General features: G+C 65.2%; 1 protein-coding gene across 8 annotated transcripts in view; it reads right to left on the bottom strand.

Annotated features, from left to right (window-relative positions):
• The window catches only part of RXRA (retinoid X receptor alpha), a 99,824-nt gene extending 84,640 nt beyond the window's left edge, over positions 1-15,184 (bottom strand). Inside the window, exon 1 of one of the 8 annotated variants that reach the window (XM_048223074.2) lies at positions 15,073-15,184. In XM_048223074.2, the coding sequence (XP_048079031.1) occupies positions 15,073-15,100 (28 nt within the window). In that variant the 5' untranslated portion in view covers positions 15,101-15,184. Of the gene's footprint in view, positions 1-5,177; positions 5,361-10,768; positions 11,796-12,304; positions 12,662-13,324; positions 13,494-15,072 lie in introns of those variants that run through there. The other 7 variants (XM_048223078.2, XM_044389709.3, XM_048223075.2 and 4 more) reach the window with 7 other exon arrangements.
• Between the last annotated feature and the right edge of the window lie 285 nt (positions 15,185-15,469).

Raw genomic sequence — 15,469 nt, 5'->3', positions numbered from 1 at the left:
CCCCCATGTGCTACAGCAGAGTGCCCTGTCACCCCAGGAGCCTTCGCAGGCCACCCCTGGATCTGACGCTCACGGCCCCTCCCCAGGGAACTGGAGTGGGCTATAGGGGTTGGCCAGGGAAGTCTGGGGATGACATAACCGGTCTGACCCGGCACCAGTCGGCCACAAACCACCCTCCCCATGACAGCCGGCTGTCTTCCTAGAACACACATCGGCTCCCAGCCTTCTCCATCCCCTGGCCCTCACAAGAAAACCTCAGTTCCTCATGTAACTCACCTGCCCGCCAGCCCCTGCTGCTTTCCTTAGCACTGCCTGGCCCAGACCTGTCCAGGCCTGTCTGTGCACACACCCATCTGCACGGTCCCCCCTGCGCACACACCCATCTGCACGGTCCCCACCGCACACATACTCACCTGCACGGTCCCACCCCCCCCGCACACACCCATCTGCATGGTCCCCCCACCCCCGCACACACACACACCTGCATGGTCAGCTCGGCCCTCACTGAGGGAGCCAGCCCACAAGACAGCAGGCCCATCTGCAACCTGGACATGACTGTGCTGGCCAGGGCATACAGAACACACGTGCATACACACACCCAGGCTTGCACGCTCACACAGGCTCACAGGCTCACACACACTCACACATACACTGGCTCACACGCTCACACACACTCACACAGGCTCACACATGCCCAGGCACGTACACTCCCACAGGCTCGCACGCTCACACACACACACACACACTCACACAGGCTCACACAGGCTTGCACACTCGCATACACTCACACAGGCTCACACAGGCCCAGGCACATACACTCCCAAAGGCTTGCACGCTCACACAGGCTCACACATGCCCAGGCACACATGCTCACACAGGCTTGCACACTCACACATTCCCAGGCACACACGCTCACACAGGCTCACGTGCTCACACATACTCACAAACACTCACATTCACAGGCTCACACAGGCTCACACGCTCTCTCACACACTCATACAGTGCACTCTGGCTCCAGACAGGAGTGAGGCTGCCAGGTCCCTTGCCCGGTGTGCGTCTGGCTCCAAGCCCCCGAGGAGAGTCTGGGGAGGACGGGGCCCCGAGGGTGGGGGCAGGGGAAAACACAGGAGCAGTGGGCCACGTGCCCACCACCCAGTCCTGGTCCTTTCTGCCCAGCACCCTCCAGCTGACAGACCCTCAGAGCCTGCCAGAAAGCATGAGGTGGGGGTCCCCGTGGCTGGGAGCCGAGGACAAGAGGGAGACTCTGGGCCCCCTGACCTCCAGGTCCTGGGGCCAAGCCTGAGGTCAGAGACTCCAGCAGCCCACCTGCCACAGGCACAGGGCCGCTGGCCCGGATCGCAGTTCGCAGCCCCGGGTTCAGGCTGGTGGGGGCTGCCAGGCACCAAGCATGAGTCCAGGCCGCCAGAGGGACAACAGTGACCTGGTGACTACAGTCCCCTAGTTCTGTGAAACTGAGGGGAGGCGGGGTGTGAGAGAATGGGACACCAAGAGGTGAAGAGTCAGCAGGGCAGAGAGGCCCAGGCCCAGGGCAGGCCAGCTCCGCACTCTGGGGTCCCTGAGACACCCCGCCACAAGGCCTGATCACTCCCCCAAGGCCATGATCTGCCTGCCCCCCCCCCCCCGCCCACAGGGCTGGACACAGCACGGGGCCCGGCTTGGGGCTGGACTGAAGTGCTGGCCGAAGGGGTGAGGGGCACTGGCGGCCCCTCTGATAATGAGCTCTGCGGCTTATCAGCTGCGTCCAGGGCCAGCGTGGGCTCTGGAGCCGGCCCCTCCCCGCTCCCATCCGCCGGCCCTGCTGCCCAGTGCGGGAGACACAGTAACTGCCCGCAGGCGGATAAGTCTCAGGCTCGGGCTGCAGGCTGCGCTCGCGGGGAGCACGCCTCCCCCAAGAGCTACAGCCGCCAAAGGCACTGGGAGACGTGACCTTGTGCCGTGACCCCGGGACTGGTCAGAGGGCCCAGGCATCCCTAGTCCCTGGGTGCGGGCGCCAGTCAGCCTGGAAGCAGAGCTGCCCACGGGCCCGCGGCTGGGAGGACTCAGACCGCGCCCTGATGCGAGGCGGCCGTCTGAAGGCTGCGGCATGTTCTCTTCGTAAATTCCATCCCACTGCAGCCAGAAAAAGTCGGCAGGAATCAAACGCCTGGCGGTGGGGGCTTCCAGGCCGAGGGCCATGCCTGCATACCGGCCCACCCTTCCAGCCCGAGGAGGGAGGCCCAGAGAGGCCCTGCACATCCAGGCCGTTCCCTACCTCCCGCGATCCTCAGGCACCCCAGAGCTACTATGAGCCAGATTGGTAGGTGCGGACACTGAGCTGGGACCCACGACCAGACTGCTCGGCCAGGTCACGTGCTCCGCACTGCCTGGCTCCCTGGGCACAGGGAGCAGGCGGCAGGAGCCCAGGACCAGCCTCCCGTGCCTGAGGTGCCTCCCAGCGTGCACCAGGCAGGTGCCCAGGGAGGAGCGTTCCGGGCGCAGGCGGCGGGGGGGCCCAGTCTCCAGGCTGGCGATCTAGGACACGCCACCCCCGGCTGTCCCCCAGCTGCAGCAGGGGGCCGGAGGTGGAAGGAACCTCTTCCATCGGCTGCCAAAAACATCTTCCCACAGACCATCCAAGAGCCGGGGGCCAGGGGCACAGTGGGAACCATCCACGGGAGCCCCAGGCCAGCAGTCCCCACCACAAAAAGCAGCACCGAGAAATGAAAAGGGAAGGTGAGGGGGGGTCTTGCCTCCAAAGCCCAGCTCCACCACCCTATGGGCACAGCCTGCAAGGATCCCACTGACCGGGCCGGGGCCCTGGCCTGCTTCTACCTCTGCCCTCTGTGGGGCCGGAGGGGTGACCTCCTCCCGCTGCCAGGCATTCCTGCCTCCCCCGCTGCACATCCCAGCCGCACATTCAGCCCTGACCTCTCCCCTGCCCTCCAGCCCCACACGGCCACTGCCCACCAGACCTCTCCTGGGGGGTCAGAACGCATCCCACACCAAAGTCCCGATCACCCCCAAAACTGCCCCTCTACAGCTCTCTGCATTGGGTGAAAGGCACATCATTCTTTCAGGCACTGAGGCCATGTCCATCTGGTTACCACTCTCCCACCCTGCCCTCCAGCCCTGCTTCCCACACAGCAGCAACAACCGCTCCAAGCTCCTGGAGCTCCAGCTGTCCCCTCTACCCAGAGGCAAGGAGCTCTGCTCTGGGGTGGCCCCTGACCAGACAAAGCTTACACACCAGTCCGAGCATACAGACACTGACCTCTCCCAGACAAACTCCTATGCATCCCTCAGGACCCAGTGCAGAAGGCCCAACCCACCAAACACCAGGGCAAGCTGGTAACACTCCTATGCCCTGCCGGCCTTCAGTATGCCCTCCTCCCACCACATTCACACTGTCTCCTCCCCCAGAGTGAGAGCAGGGATGACATCAGACTAGCCAACCTCAGCTCCACACTCACTACGCGTGACCGCCCTGATACGCCATCGGCCCCACTTTATACATAAGAAAACCGAGGCCCAGAAAGGTTTTAAAAATCTGGCCCAAGGTGACCCACTGTCAGTTCGCAGCACTGGGTCCAGCTCTGCTCTCTGACTCTAAACCCCACTCACCCCCTTGGGGGCTGGGCCTCACTCAACTCTGCCACCCCAGCAGAGCCAGATGTCTACGGACACACAGCCAGTCAGATGGACAGATGGATGGATGAACAACAAACAGGCAGGCGAGATGTTTGCTCTGAACCTCTTGGCCAGGCCTTGATCCCCGCCACCCCCTCCGACCCACACTCAACAGATGTGCTCAGCGGCAGAGGAAGGAACCAGGTCCTGACATGGGTGGTCCTCTGGGGCTGAGGCTCCGCCCCCTGTGCACCTGGGCGTCTGAGTCCAAGGGACGCCAGATCTCTCCAGCAGCGGGGGGGGGGGGGGGGGGGCAGCGGCATCTAAAGCAAGCGGGGGGGGGGCGGCGGGGGGCTCGCCCCGTGGGCAGGAACTCACACTGCCCCAGGCACCCTCACAGGCCCCGGGGGACCCTCCAGGGCGGGCTCCCGGCCCATCGTCCCGGACTTTCCCTGCTCTGCTCCCAGGAACCAGCACCAGGCTGCACACTAAGGGACTCCCCTCCCTCGGAGGTCGGCAGACCCCCAGAAGAAGGGTGATTCTGCACACGGGTAACAGCTGTAAAAGCCAGCTTGGCGAGGGGTAGGCTCCCCCCACGGCCCCTCTGAAGTGCAGAGGGCAGGAGAGCATCTGCAGGGTGCACTAATTCAATCAACAAACATTTCGCAAGGCCGGGGCAGCGCCTGGCACCGTGGCTTCGGCCGCAAACAAGACCTCGGAGCCACCCCAAGGCGGGGGAGGGGCGGCTGCGGTCTCAGGGACCCACGGGGGACAGAGCCGCGCCCCAGCAGCCATGCCTGCCAAGGGTCCTGGCCAGGAGCAGCCACACGCCGCCGTGCTTCCCACCTCCAGCTCCTCCAACATCCTTCCTTCCACTTGACCAACGAGGAAACCGGTAAAGGGGGAGGAAGTAACGTGCTCCAAGTGGCAAAGTTCACGTGGCAGAGCCGCAATGGGACAGTCAGGGGGCCCTAAGCGTGCCACTGCTCTCCCAGGCCCACAGTCTGGAGGGGTCGGCCTCTGGCACGGAAGGCTCCCTGGGGTTCCAGCCTTCGCGCCCGGCTGGCCAGGAGGGCTGGAGCCCTGACCTTGTGCCCCCAGAGACAGAAAAAGGAAGAGGAAGGCCCTGGCTGCTCTCCTGCTGTCCCTCCCCTCCATGTGGGCCCAGGAAGGCCAAAGCCGGCACTGCACTGCCCCAGGGGTCACGGCCTAGCACCCGATGCCTATGGTCCCCACCTCTCAGCCCTCCTTCCGACCTTGGTCCTGGGCAGAAAGTCCAGGGGCAGGGGTGGGGTGGGGGCGGCTCCACCAGCTCCCGTGGACTCTGGCCTCATCAGCTTTTTCCTCAGTGCAGGGAGGAGACAGCCCAGGGCTCACACAGGAGGCCCCAGGGCAAATGACACCTAGCTGCCACCGGGAAAGGGACAGGGGCTGCAGCAGGGGGCACTGCAGGGATGGACCAAGGATATGGGGACAGAGAAGCAGGGTGAAGAACGGACCCCCCACCCCGGCTGCTCCACCCAGAGAGGGACCCAGCAATGGCCACTCACCCCAGGAACCAGAGCTCTGAGCTAGTCTGACAGGTGGGGGGCCCGTATGGGTCATACTCCAGACCAGGACATCTCAGGGCCTGAGAAGTAGAGGGGACATCAGGCCAGCAGGCAACCAGCTCGGATGGGGTCCGCCAGGTCAGAGCCAGGCCTTCTGCCACTCTAACTCCTCACAGGGTTAATTATTCCCAGACCAGCTGACTACACACACCACCACCACCACCGCCGGCCAGGGCTCACATGCTTCCTCACCAGCACAGACCTATACCCAGCCAGCGAGGCAAGCCATGGTAGCCTGGCCATGCTGTCAGATTCTTCTACAATCCTCCAGGGAGGACCCCTACCGATACCCACACGGGCATTCCCCTCCAAATCCTTGGCTGGGGCCAGAAATCCCTGGGAAGGGTCCACCCATTCTTTCTACCTTGATTCCCTTTCCACAGCCCACCCAACAAACTCCTATTCATGCCTCAAAACCCAACTGCCAAAACAACTCTCCCGCGAAGCCTCCCCAGGCTATTTACAGGAAACTGAAAGCCAGACAGGTGAGTCTGCCAACCCAGGGCCACACAGATTCCTACTCAGAGCCAGCACTCACTCCTCACCTCTCCCGTGAACACGAGAAGGCAAGGAAGAACAGTAAGTGGTGCCTCGTGAGGCAGGAGAGGCTCCAGGGCCATGTGACACAGAGCAGAGGCCTGGCCTCCACACTGGGGGTGATGGAAAACGACGGAGAGTTCCAGGCGGGGGAGGTCAGAGCCCAAGGAGAGAGGAGGCTGGCTTGGCCTTGGGTGATGGCAGCATGCCCCCACTGCCACCTACAATGCCAGGCCCCCATCCATAAGGTTCACGATTTCCCCATTACCCTAACACTCCCAGGTCAGACCCAGAGCTAGGCCCCGCCAGAGAGACCCCATGCCCCACCCGAGCCGACTCAGAGCCCGTGGCTTCCTAGCACATAGGCACCTCACCTCCAGCCCAGGGCCTGTCCCCCTCAACCCAGGGATGGCACAGAGCCATTTCCCGAGAAGCTGGTCCCCAGCTGTGACACCCCAATCAGACAGCCACCAGCTTATGGGCACCAGGCCAAGGTACCAGGAGGGAAGGGCAGAGACCTCTGGCAGCCAGAGAACCCCAGGGAAACCGAGGCCAGGAAAGGAGGCGCCTGCCCAGGAGTGCAGCAAGCTAGTCAGAGAGCACACCTGGGCCGACCACCCACCCTGGCCTGCACCTCCACACAGAAGCAGCTCTTCTGCCCTGCACCCAAACAGGGCAAGACAAGGGGCCCAAGGGACGCCCCCCACCCAGAGCTCAACTGTACAAGCCTCTCCCAGGAGCAGCAGCAACAGCGTCTGCTGAGAGCCCCCCAAGGCCACTCCGGACAAAGCCAATCCCCAGGGCGGTGCACAGGAGGCACCAACTGTCTCCAGGAAGGACCCCACCTCGGCTTAGATTCCAGAGGTAGCCTTCAGGGCCTTCACCAGCCAGAGCACCTTGGGCACGTCATTCAACCTCCCTGAGCCCGAAGCCTTCATCCCAAAACTGTGGCCAAAACAGCCCCACTTGTGGGCCTGTCCACACAGGGAGCTCGGCTTGGGGACAGCTCAGTACATGGCTACCACTGTGGCCGACACGGTCACCTCGACGGTCACTGACCAGTGCCGCCCAATGCCGGGCCCTGCCTCTGAGGGGCAAACGATGAGCAAAGTGGGTCCTCCAGACACAGGGCCTGGGTTCCTGGGGAGCAGGGACTGGGCCAACCCTCCAGCCCCCTACTGGGGCACTGGGTGCACCGTCCACAGTGCGGGTATCCAGCTGTCACTGACAGCGCACAGCCGGGCGTGGGGTCTTCTCCATCCCAGTCCTGACTCAGCCAAGCATGGCCTGGACCCCTGTGCTGGGTGCTGCACGATCGCACACTCTTGAAATGGGCCGCGCCCTAGGAAACCTCGGAGCGAGGGAGGCAGGTGGGCGGCCAGCACATCAGACGCGCGCACGGGCCAAGCCCCCGCCCCACCAAGCTAGCCTCAGCGAATCCGCACTGGTCCCCACAAGGCAGCACAATGACCCTATGGGTGCACGAGGGCACAGCAAGGCAAAGGGCCGGCGGATCTGACAGCGGCGCCTGGCACCGAGTCCAAACTGCGCCCACCGCCCCGTGCCGTGCACTGCACACAAACGGCCGTGGCCAGCCGAACCCGCTCCAGCTGGGGAAGGGAGCCAGGCCCCCAGAAGGACGTGGCTACGGACAGAGCTTTAGAACCGATGCCACGGACAGTGGGGAGGGGAGAGAGGGGGTTCCAGGCCCCGTGGGCAGCTTCTCCAGAGAGCTCGGGACAAGGCGGTCGTCCATGGGGAGCCCGTGAGCGCGGCGACTCTGGCCACCTGGGCTGTCACTGCCTGACCTCTGCCCGGGGCCGGTGCGGACACTTAAGCTAAATTGGTCAATTATGGGATACTTAGATCCTTCCCCGGGGCTTCCCAGCCTCCCTCGGTTCTGGGCCATAGCACCAGGAAGCCTGTTGAATCAGTAACCTCATTACAGCCAGGAGGCCACACCCGGGGCTGGCTTTGAACTCCACGGGGTCTATCCACTGTGCTAGAGGACTTACACACCGCCTGGCTCAGGCCCAGCTCCGCACTCCCCTCCCCTCCCCTCCCCTGCACGCTGGAGGCTCCCCCTGCTCAGACCCATCCTCACCGGCCCTGCGCCCCAAGCACAGCAGGAAAACTGAGACACGGCTGGAAACCACTGCTGCTCAGATGGGTGCACGGAGGTGCAGGGAGGCCAGGCCCTGGGTCAACCCAGAAGCAGGGTCTCAGACCAAGAGTTCCCCTGTTCGTCCCCAGCCCCAGCTAACAGAGCTTAGAGTCACCTATGAACTCGGAGCCTAGGGCCAGTTGTGAACGTCCCAGAGGGGAGGAACTCGAGTTCATGCCTCACACTGAGGCCCTGTGGTTCCAGGCCCAAGGCCAGTCCCAACAGGGCCCTCAGCTCCCTGCTCTGACCCCAGGACGCCCAGCCTCCCTGCCCCCTATGGACAGCCTGTCCCCCCAACTTGATCGGGTGCCCTGGGTCTAGGACTCATCTTCCTAGACCTGGGCTTGAGCCCCTTTGATCACCAGATTGTTTCGTCATCGTTCCCAGAGCCCCACTAGCACCCCAGGCCCTAGAATAACTCAGTTACCGACAGGAGGGGTGCACAGGCTGGACAGCATCTCCCCCCCTAGGACAGGTCAAGGGCCCGAGGACCAGGAAGGGAGAAGGTGACAGGAGGAAATCCAGGGGCTGGGAGGGAAAAGACTACTCTCCCATCTCCATGATCAGGGACAGCAGTGATCCGTGGTTTGGCCCCCAGGGCCTGGCCTGACCCCCCACCCCAGCCCCAGGAGGCTGCTGCACTGACTGGCCCAGCAGCCCAGAGTGACACCTACCAAGTCGGGTTCCAGGCCCACCTGGGACCCCTCCTCCTTCCAGCTCCTGCCTGCCTCGAGCCCACCCGCTGCACAGAGCTGGAGGCCTAACTCCCACTAGGGACACCACCCCGCGCACGGCCCCCCGTGGCCCCCGGGCCCCCACACACCTGACCTGCACCCCAGGCACTCACGCAGACACACTGCACTCTGCCTTATAGCGGGCCTCCTCTCACACACCACCGCCTCTCCCAGCTGCAGCCACGCGGGCCTAGAGCCGGGCCTCCGGACCTTGGGGCCTTTGTCTCCACTGTCCCTGCCACCGGAGGACCCCTCCCCCCACCACCTGTTGCAGCCCTGCCTCTCCTTCAGAGCCCATGACAGAAGCAGCTCCAACGGGAAGGTTCTCCAGCCCTCCGCTCCTCAGACCGACCTCCGTGGGGCGGCAGGACCAGGCCAGCACCCAGCAGCTGTATCCTAGATGCCCCCAGGCCTGGGTCCTCCTGAGGAAACGCTTGTCAAGGCTGCATTAGGATAGGCTGGGAAGACCAGGCGTGTGCATCTGTGCCTGCACTCGCAAGTGTGTGTGTGTGTGTGTGTGTGTGTGTGTGCGCGCACATGTGTGTACACGTGGGTGTGGGTGTGTGCACGTGTGCGCACGCATGCGTGTATGTGGGGGTTCGTCTGTGCACGTGTGCACACGTGCACCTGTGTGTGCATACGTTCATGTGAGAGCTGGGAAAGATGAGCACAGAGACAAGGCCCCGCCCTGCCCTGGAGACCTGGTGTGGCCATTCTAGCCACCTGTCACCTAGTTCCCTCAGGAATTTGCTGCCAAACACACAGTCCTGGTGGGGGAGGAGGTGCGCACCAGGCCACAGGGGTCCTCAGGCTGGGCCTCTGGCTGCTGACCCAGCCCATGGCTTTCCAGACATCAGCAGCCCCCACCCTCCCCCCCCACACCAAAGACAACCCTGGATAAGGATCAGGGTCTCCACTCCCCAGAAGCCCTCCAGTGGGTAAAAGGGGACAGAAGGGACACAGTGAAACTTCAAGCCTCCACTGAGTCCTACAGAACAGAACACTCATTCACCCGTGGGCCCAAGATCCATACAGGGCTCCCAGGGAGCCAGGACAGGGCACAGATCCAGGCCCCAGGAGGCAAGTGGCTTCTGACGGTGCTCCCGGAGGGTCAACAGGCCTGGGGGAAACAGCACTCCCATCCTAGGGGGACAGTTCTGACCCAGAGGCTCCGCGAAGGCCGTGACAGGCCTCGCAGAAGGGCTCCGTTTCCCCATCCGCTCAGTGAGCCTGCCTCCGTTAAGCCTCGTGAGGTCTTGCAAAGCAAGGCCACGGCAGGCGCCCAAAGCCCGCAGCCATTGGCGCCCTCAAGGAGGGCAAAGCAGAGCCCAGAGCAGGCTGGGAGAGGCTTAGACAAACGGGGTGGGCAAGGACCACGGGGGCCCGCCTTGATTCTGAAGATGAGGAAATCAGGCCCCAGGAGGCCCCCTCACTCACCCAGAGGCACAGAGACACGGCGATGCGGGGACACTGGGAAGCAGGTCTCCGGGACAAGAAGACACAGACACAGGGACACGTAACCAACACCTCTGGGTAGAGCGCCAGGCAGGGCCTGACGGCAGGGGCCAGAGCTCGGTGCGGCCAACGCTGTCTGAGAGGGAGAGTGTGAGGGTGCATGCACCCAGGCCCTGCACACTCGTGTGCACGCCCCCACTCTCCCCTGCACCGGCCCTGCCAATTTCAGTTAGCTGCTTTCTGCCCCATTTCGCGCTCATTCCGCTGCCGAGCGCCGCAACTGCTTTGTAACTCCGGGGTGCAACGTCCCCGTCTGCGAGGTGCTGGGGCACAGCTGCAAGGCTCAGCACACCTCGCACCGGGCTGGGGGAAGGGGGGCGCAAGCGAGCCCCTTGTCCCGCCCGCCTGTCTTGGGCCTCAGGGAGAGGACTTGCAGTGCAGACCCAGGAGGGGTGAGGGCACCTGCGGAGGGGCCACCTCAGTGCTCTCTCAGCTCACAGAGGCTGGGGGCGCCCTCCCTTCCGCGTCAGCGCCCCAGCCATCCTCTCTGCTTCAGGGTCCGGGTCCGTCCAGCACGCCAGACCCGGGCCACGCCCCGACCCAGGCAGGAGGGACAGGGAGCCCTCGGCCACAGACCTCACCTCCAAAGAGCGGCCGCCAGAAGAAAACCGACTGTCCTCCCCAGCACCCGGCAGGAGCCAACCCCCGAGTCCATTTGACGGAGGCACAGCTGAGGCTCTGAGAGACAGGCAGGCCCCACACGGCAGCAAGGAAAGGACTGGACCCCTGACACTGGACCTCCGGCACGGGACCACCAGCCCAGCAACAGAACACAGCCCTGCACGAAGGTGCCACTCCTCGTGCTCGTCCCCCCATCCCTCCACCCCAGGGATGGCAGGGTCATTCCAGAGGCGGGGGGTGTGGGGAGCAAGTGACGAAGGGGCGTGACTGGAGGGGGCGGAGGGGAGGGAGAAAGCTGGAACCGCATCTCCCAGAACATAAACGTCACGCACAGGGCAGTGCAGGGGAGGGGCTGGACAGGAGGGACTAGGCCTCTCCCCCACCCTTCCGTAGCATCCCTCAAATCAATCCGCTTAATGAGCGTCAGGACAAAGGTCTCGAAGGTGATCCCCAAACGGGCACCAGCCTCACCAGCCACCAAGGCTCTGAGTCCACACACCCAGAGTCCCGAAGGCCTGGACCCCTGCCCCATCCCTAGCACCGCCGATGGCCAGTTCCCAAGGGAATGGACACCTCAAAGCCCTGGCCTCCAAGGCCCGCTACAAAAGACAAAAAAGACAAACTTGGACGAGCTTGAAGCCAGTGGAGAAGGGAAGGTCTTGGCTTACAAAGCCTCAGCCCGATGACAGGGCCCGGCCGGAGCCAGCTCTGCAGCCCCAGAGCCAGCTCTGCAGCCCCGGCTCCGTGTCCGGTGGAGAGTGGCTGAGCTGGCCCGGGGCCTCCTCTCCCAGAGAATGGGCCTCATTTGCCACTCGAGACCTCAGCCCTGAAACACACCGACGGTGGAAAGAGCCCGTGCCACCCAAGAAAACGGAACTCTGCAGGCGGCTCCCGTGGGCTCCGGGCATTTAAGGCTTTTGCCAGGCCAACCTCTGTGCAGCCAAAGTCTGTGCCACCTAGAATCAGCGCGGAGCCGCTCTCCTGATGCCAGGGTCCCAGGCATGCACAGCCAGCCCCTCCCAGGCAGGCGACCCACCCAGATCACCCATTCTGTGCCTGCACAACTCCACAGCTACCCTCTCCTCCTTTCCCAGGAGAGGACATTGGTGGGGGGGAGGTGGGGGCCAGGGAAAGCAGGCAGAGGGCCTCCTGGAGGAGGCACAGTTCCCCATAGGCCCTGAAGGACAGACACCGCTGGAGGCACAGCCCGAACTCCCCGGCAGCCGCCCCTGGGTGAGCAGGGCGGCTGGCTCAACTCTGCCTAACCCTAGCTCCCAGCCGCCAGCCCTCCCAGCACGGCTCTTCCTGGGGCCAGCTCATTCCACCCATGTCTGGGCAGAGCGGGTCAGGGCTGCACGCTGGGCCCAGGCACGGCAGCCCGGTCCAGGCAAGCCTGCAGGCTGCAAGGCCTCGGCCACGGTCAGGCCGCAGCGAGGGCTGTTTTTCTCGCCCCGACACTTCTCCTGTCAACAAACAGAGCCCCCTCCGGAGTTTACCAAAACAAACGCCCCAACAGTCGGCAGTGCCCAGGCCGAGACAGAACTGCCTCAGCAGGCCGGACTCCAAGCCCAGACTCCAAGCCCGGCCTCCCATGAGTCATGTGACCCTGTTATTTCGGGAGGCCCCGGAATGTGCTCTATTTTGGGTCCCTCAGGGCTCTGATGTTACCAGAAGCCCCTCACCAGGTTTCCAAGCTCACTCAGGTCCCAGAGAGTCCCCCAGAGGACGGCCAATGGAGCTATCACTCTGCTACTGGCCGCCCTTCCCCCCAGGCAAGTGAGCCACTGCCAGCCCAGCGGGGTCTGGCCAGGCCTGAGACCTCCAGGCCTCCCTTGCAGCCCCAGCCTTCTGGCCCCACCACCCAGATGGGTGCCAATGCAGGCCTCCCCTATTGGTGTGGGGAGTACTGGGGAGGAGGGGCAGGAAGCAGGGGGTGCCTTGGGCCACATATTCAGCCCCTAGATCTATACCCTGGGCTCGTCCCTGCCCCTCACCAGGCGGCTCAACGGGCAGCGGTAGGGAGACTCTCAGGTGGGCGAGAGCAAGCGCCCAGATCCACCAAGCCCTGAGGCAGTGGGTGCTGGGGGAGGAGGCCCTCTCTGCCCAAGGCCCCGCGAGCCCAAGAGGCGGGCGGTGCGGCCTTCCCAGCAGCGCCAGGGCTGGCCTGCGCTGCCAGCCGGGCCCCGGACGAGTGAGCGGGCCTTCCAACACTCACCCCCATGAGGGATTAGGCTGTGTTTACAAAAGAGCTTGGTCAAGTAGCTGCTTAATCGGACCTTCAATTCTACTGCACTTCAGAGCCGGTCACAAGCTCAGAAAAAAATAAAATGTCATCAGAGCCCAGGACTCTCCACTCAAGCCCGGGGCTTGGGCTGCTGGGAGGCCACCAGACTGGCACAGCAAAAGCCTCTGAGTCTCTGAGGGACCCATCCAGGTCCCTGGGACACTGGCTCAGAGGCAGGACCTCTCCTTTCCACAGGGACTTCAGCACCGCCAGCCTGCAGCCCCGGCCGTACCTGTGCCGTCTCCCAGGACGCTCCCAGGACGTCAGAGACAGAGACTCTTCCTGCCCCCGGTACCCAGCCAGGGCCCTGCCACGTCGGGGGCGGGGGTCAAAGACAGAGCGGCGCATTCTTGATCCAGAAGGCATCCTCTGGGAGAGCCCAGCTCCACATGCGTGTGTGCCTATGAATGCGCAAAGCCTCGGGGGGGGGGGGGTAAGGAGAAACAACTTAGGTCTCTTTTCTCTTCCACACACACTGGCACCCACGGACTGGAGGTTCAAACCAAAATCCACCACTTTGCATTCTGTGGCTTCAGCTTCTCCCAGCCAGTTTTCTCATCTGCAAAATGGGCGTGAGTGCCCACCCCTGGAGGCCTTGGGGAGGACCGGGCTCATGCAAGGAGGGCACTGAGCGTGGCCTTTGGAGGTCTTCATCTTACAGAATCAGAGAGGGGGTTTTCCTAGATCTCACAAACCTGACGAACCTTGTTCCAGTCTCCCTTTGGCACCCCCGTTTGTGAGTGGGCTGCGGGGTGTCTGCGGGTGCTCAGATCCTCACCCTGACCCCTGGGGGGGTGGAGGGCAGCTCGACGCTGGCTGCCCTCCACCTCCCAATCTCAGCAAACGTCCCTGCAGCTCTGCTGGGTCCTGACTGCCAACCTGGTGGCCAAACTGCGCCCCAGGCTGCAGGGAGGTGGGCAGGCGGGGGGGGGGGGGGGGGGGGGGGACGGACGACTGACCGAGGGGTTTCATTCATAATCAGCTGTTTTAATTTCCATTCAGCACAGATCCTTCACCCAGCCTGACAGCCTGGCTGCCGGCCCCACCACCAAATTAATATCCTTCCCGGCGCTCGTTCATAAAGTCTCCCCACCCCCTCCCCCTTCCCTGCCTCTCACTGGCTCCCAAAGCCTAGGGAGGGCAGCGACTGGGGGCCCCTGGCCAAGCCCCTTCCTCCTCCTACGTAGGTCGGGGCCTGGAGTCGGGGGGCAGTCTGGGACAGGGAAGCCCCTGGGCGGGATAGCACTAGGAGGACTGGAAAACGGAGCCTCCGCGCCTCTAGGGTGTCCTTCCCCCAAGTGCAGGGCCAGCACCCCCCCCCCCCGCCCAGAACGCCCCGCACAACACCCCGGTGAGCCAGAGTGAGGGGCCCCCGTTTCTGGGATGGGGCCTCCCCGGGTCTGATGTTCCCGTTGCTACGGCCCCTGGGTGACCCTGCCCACCCGCGCCTGGGCTGCTCTAGGGGAGGAGGGGTCCCGCGCGTTCCAGGGCCGGCGGCCTGCTAGCCTCGGCAGCCCGGGCGGCGGCGCACAGGCCGTCCTGGTGCTAGGGCGGCCGCAGGCTAGGAGCGCACAAGTTGCTCCGCCCGCCCCGGCCCGGTCCCTGCGCAGCCCGGCGGGAGCTGCGCGCCCGGGGCCGCAGGCGGACCAGCGTAACCGAGGAGGGGGGGTGGGGGTGGGGGGTAAGCCGGGGCGGGACCCCCGTCCGCAGCCGACCGCCGCCCCCACCCCCGCCCTGCCGCCTCCGCCGCCGGCCCGCTGCCCGCTCCCGCCTCGCGACCGAGGGGCGGCCCGGCACCCGCGCCCCCCGCCCCGGCCGGCCCGGGAAAAGTTGCCCGGCCGCCCGCCCCGGGCCGGCGCCCCAACTCGGCGAGGGCCGCGCGGAGGGCGCGGGGCCGAGCGGGCCGGGCCGGGCGCCCCGCGCGCCGGGAACGCGCCCCGCCGCCCCGCCGCCCCACCGGCCCGGCCCGCGAGCACTCACCGAGCGGCAGGAAATGTTTGGTGTCCATGTCGGCGGCGACTGCGGCCGGCAGCGGGACGGCGGGGCGACCGCGGCGGCCCCCGGCGCGGCCGGCCGGGCCCGGGCGGCGGGAGCCGGCGGCGGCGGGGCGGCGGCGGCGCGCGGAGGCCGCGGCGCGGCGAGTTGTTGCAAAAGTCGCCCAACAATGTAAACTACTTGCGCTGCGCGCCGCCGCCGCGCGCCCGCCGCGCGCGCCCGCGCCCGCTCCGCTCCGACCGCGGCGGCGCCGGCGGGGGGGCGGCGGGGGGCCCGCGACGGGCGCGGACTCGGCGCAGCGCCGCCGCCGCCGCCCCGCCCGGCCCGACCGCCCCGCCCGGCGCGCGCCCCCCGCGGACCCCGCGCCCCCCCCCCCCCCGCC

Source organism: Ursus arctos, unplaced genomic scaffold (assembly GCF_023065955.2).
Source record: "Ursus arctos isolate Adak ecotype North America unplaced genomic scaffold, UrsArc2.0 scaffold_18, whole genome shotgun sequence".
NCBI classification, from domain to species: domain Eukaryota; kingdom Metazoa; phylum Chordata; class Mammalia; order Carnivora; family Ursidae; genus Ursus; species Ursus arctos.
The sequence above is the reverse complement of the archived record's forward strand: the minus strand, read 5'-3'. Positions and strand labels throughout refer to the sequence as shown.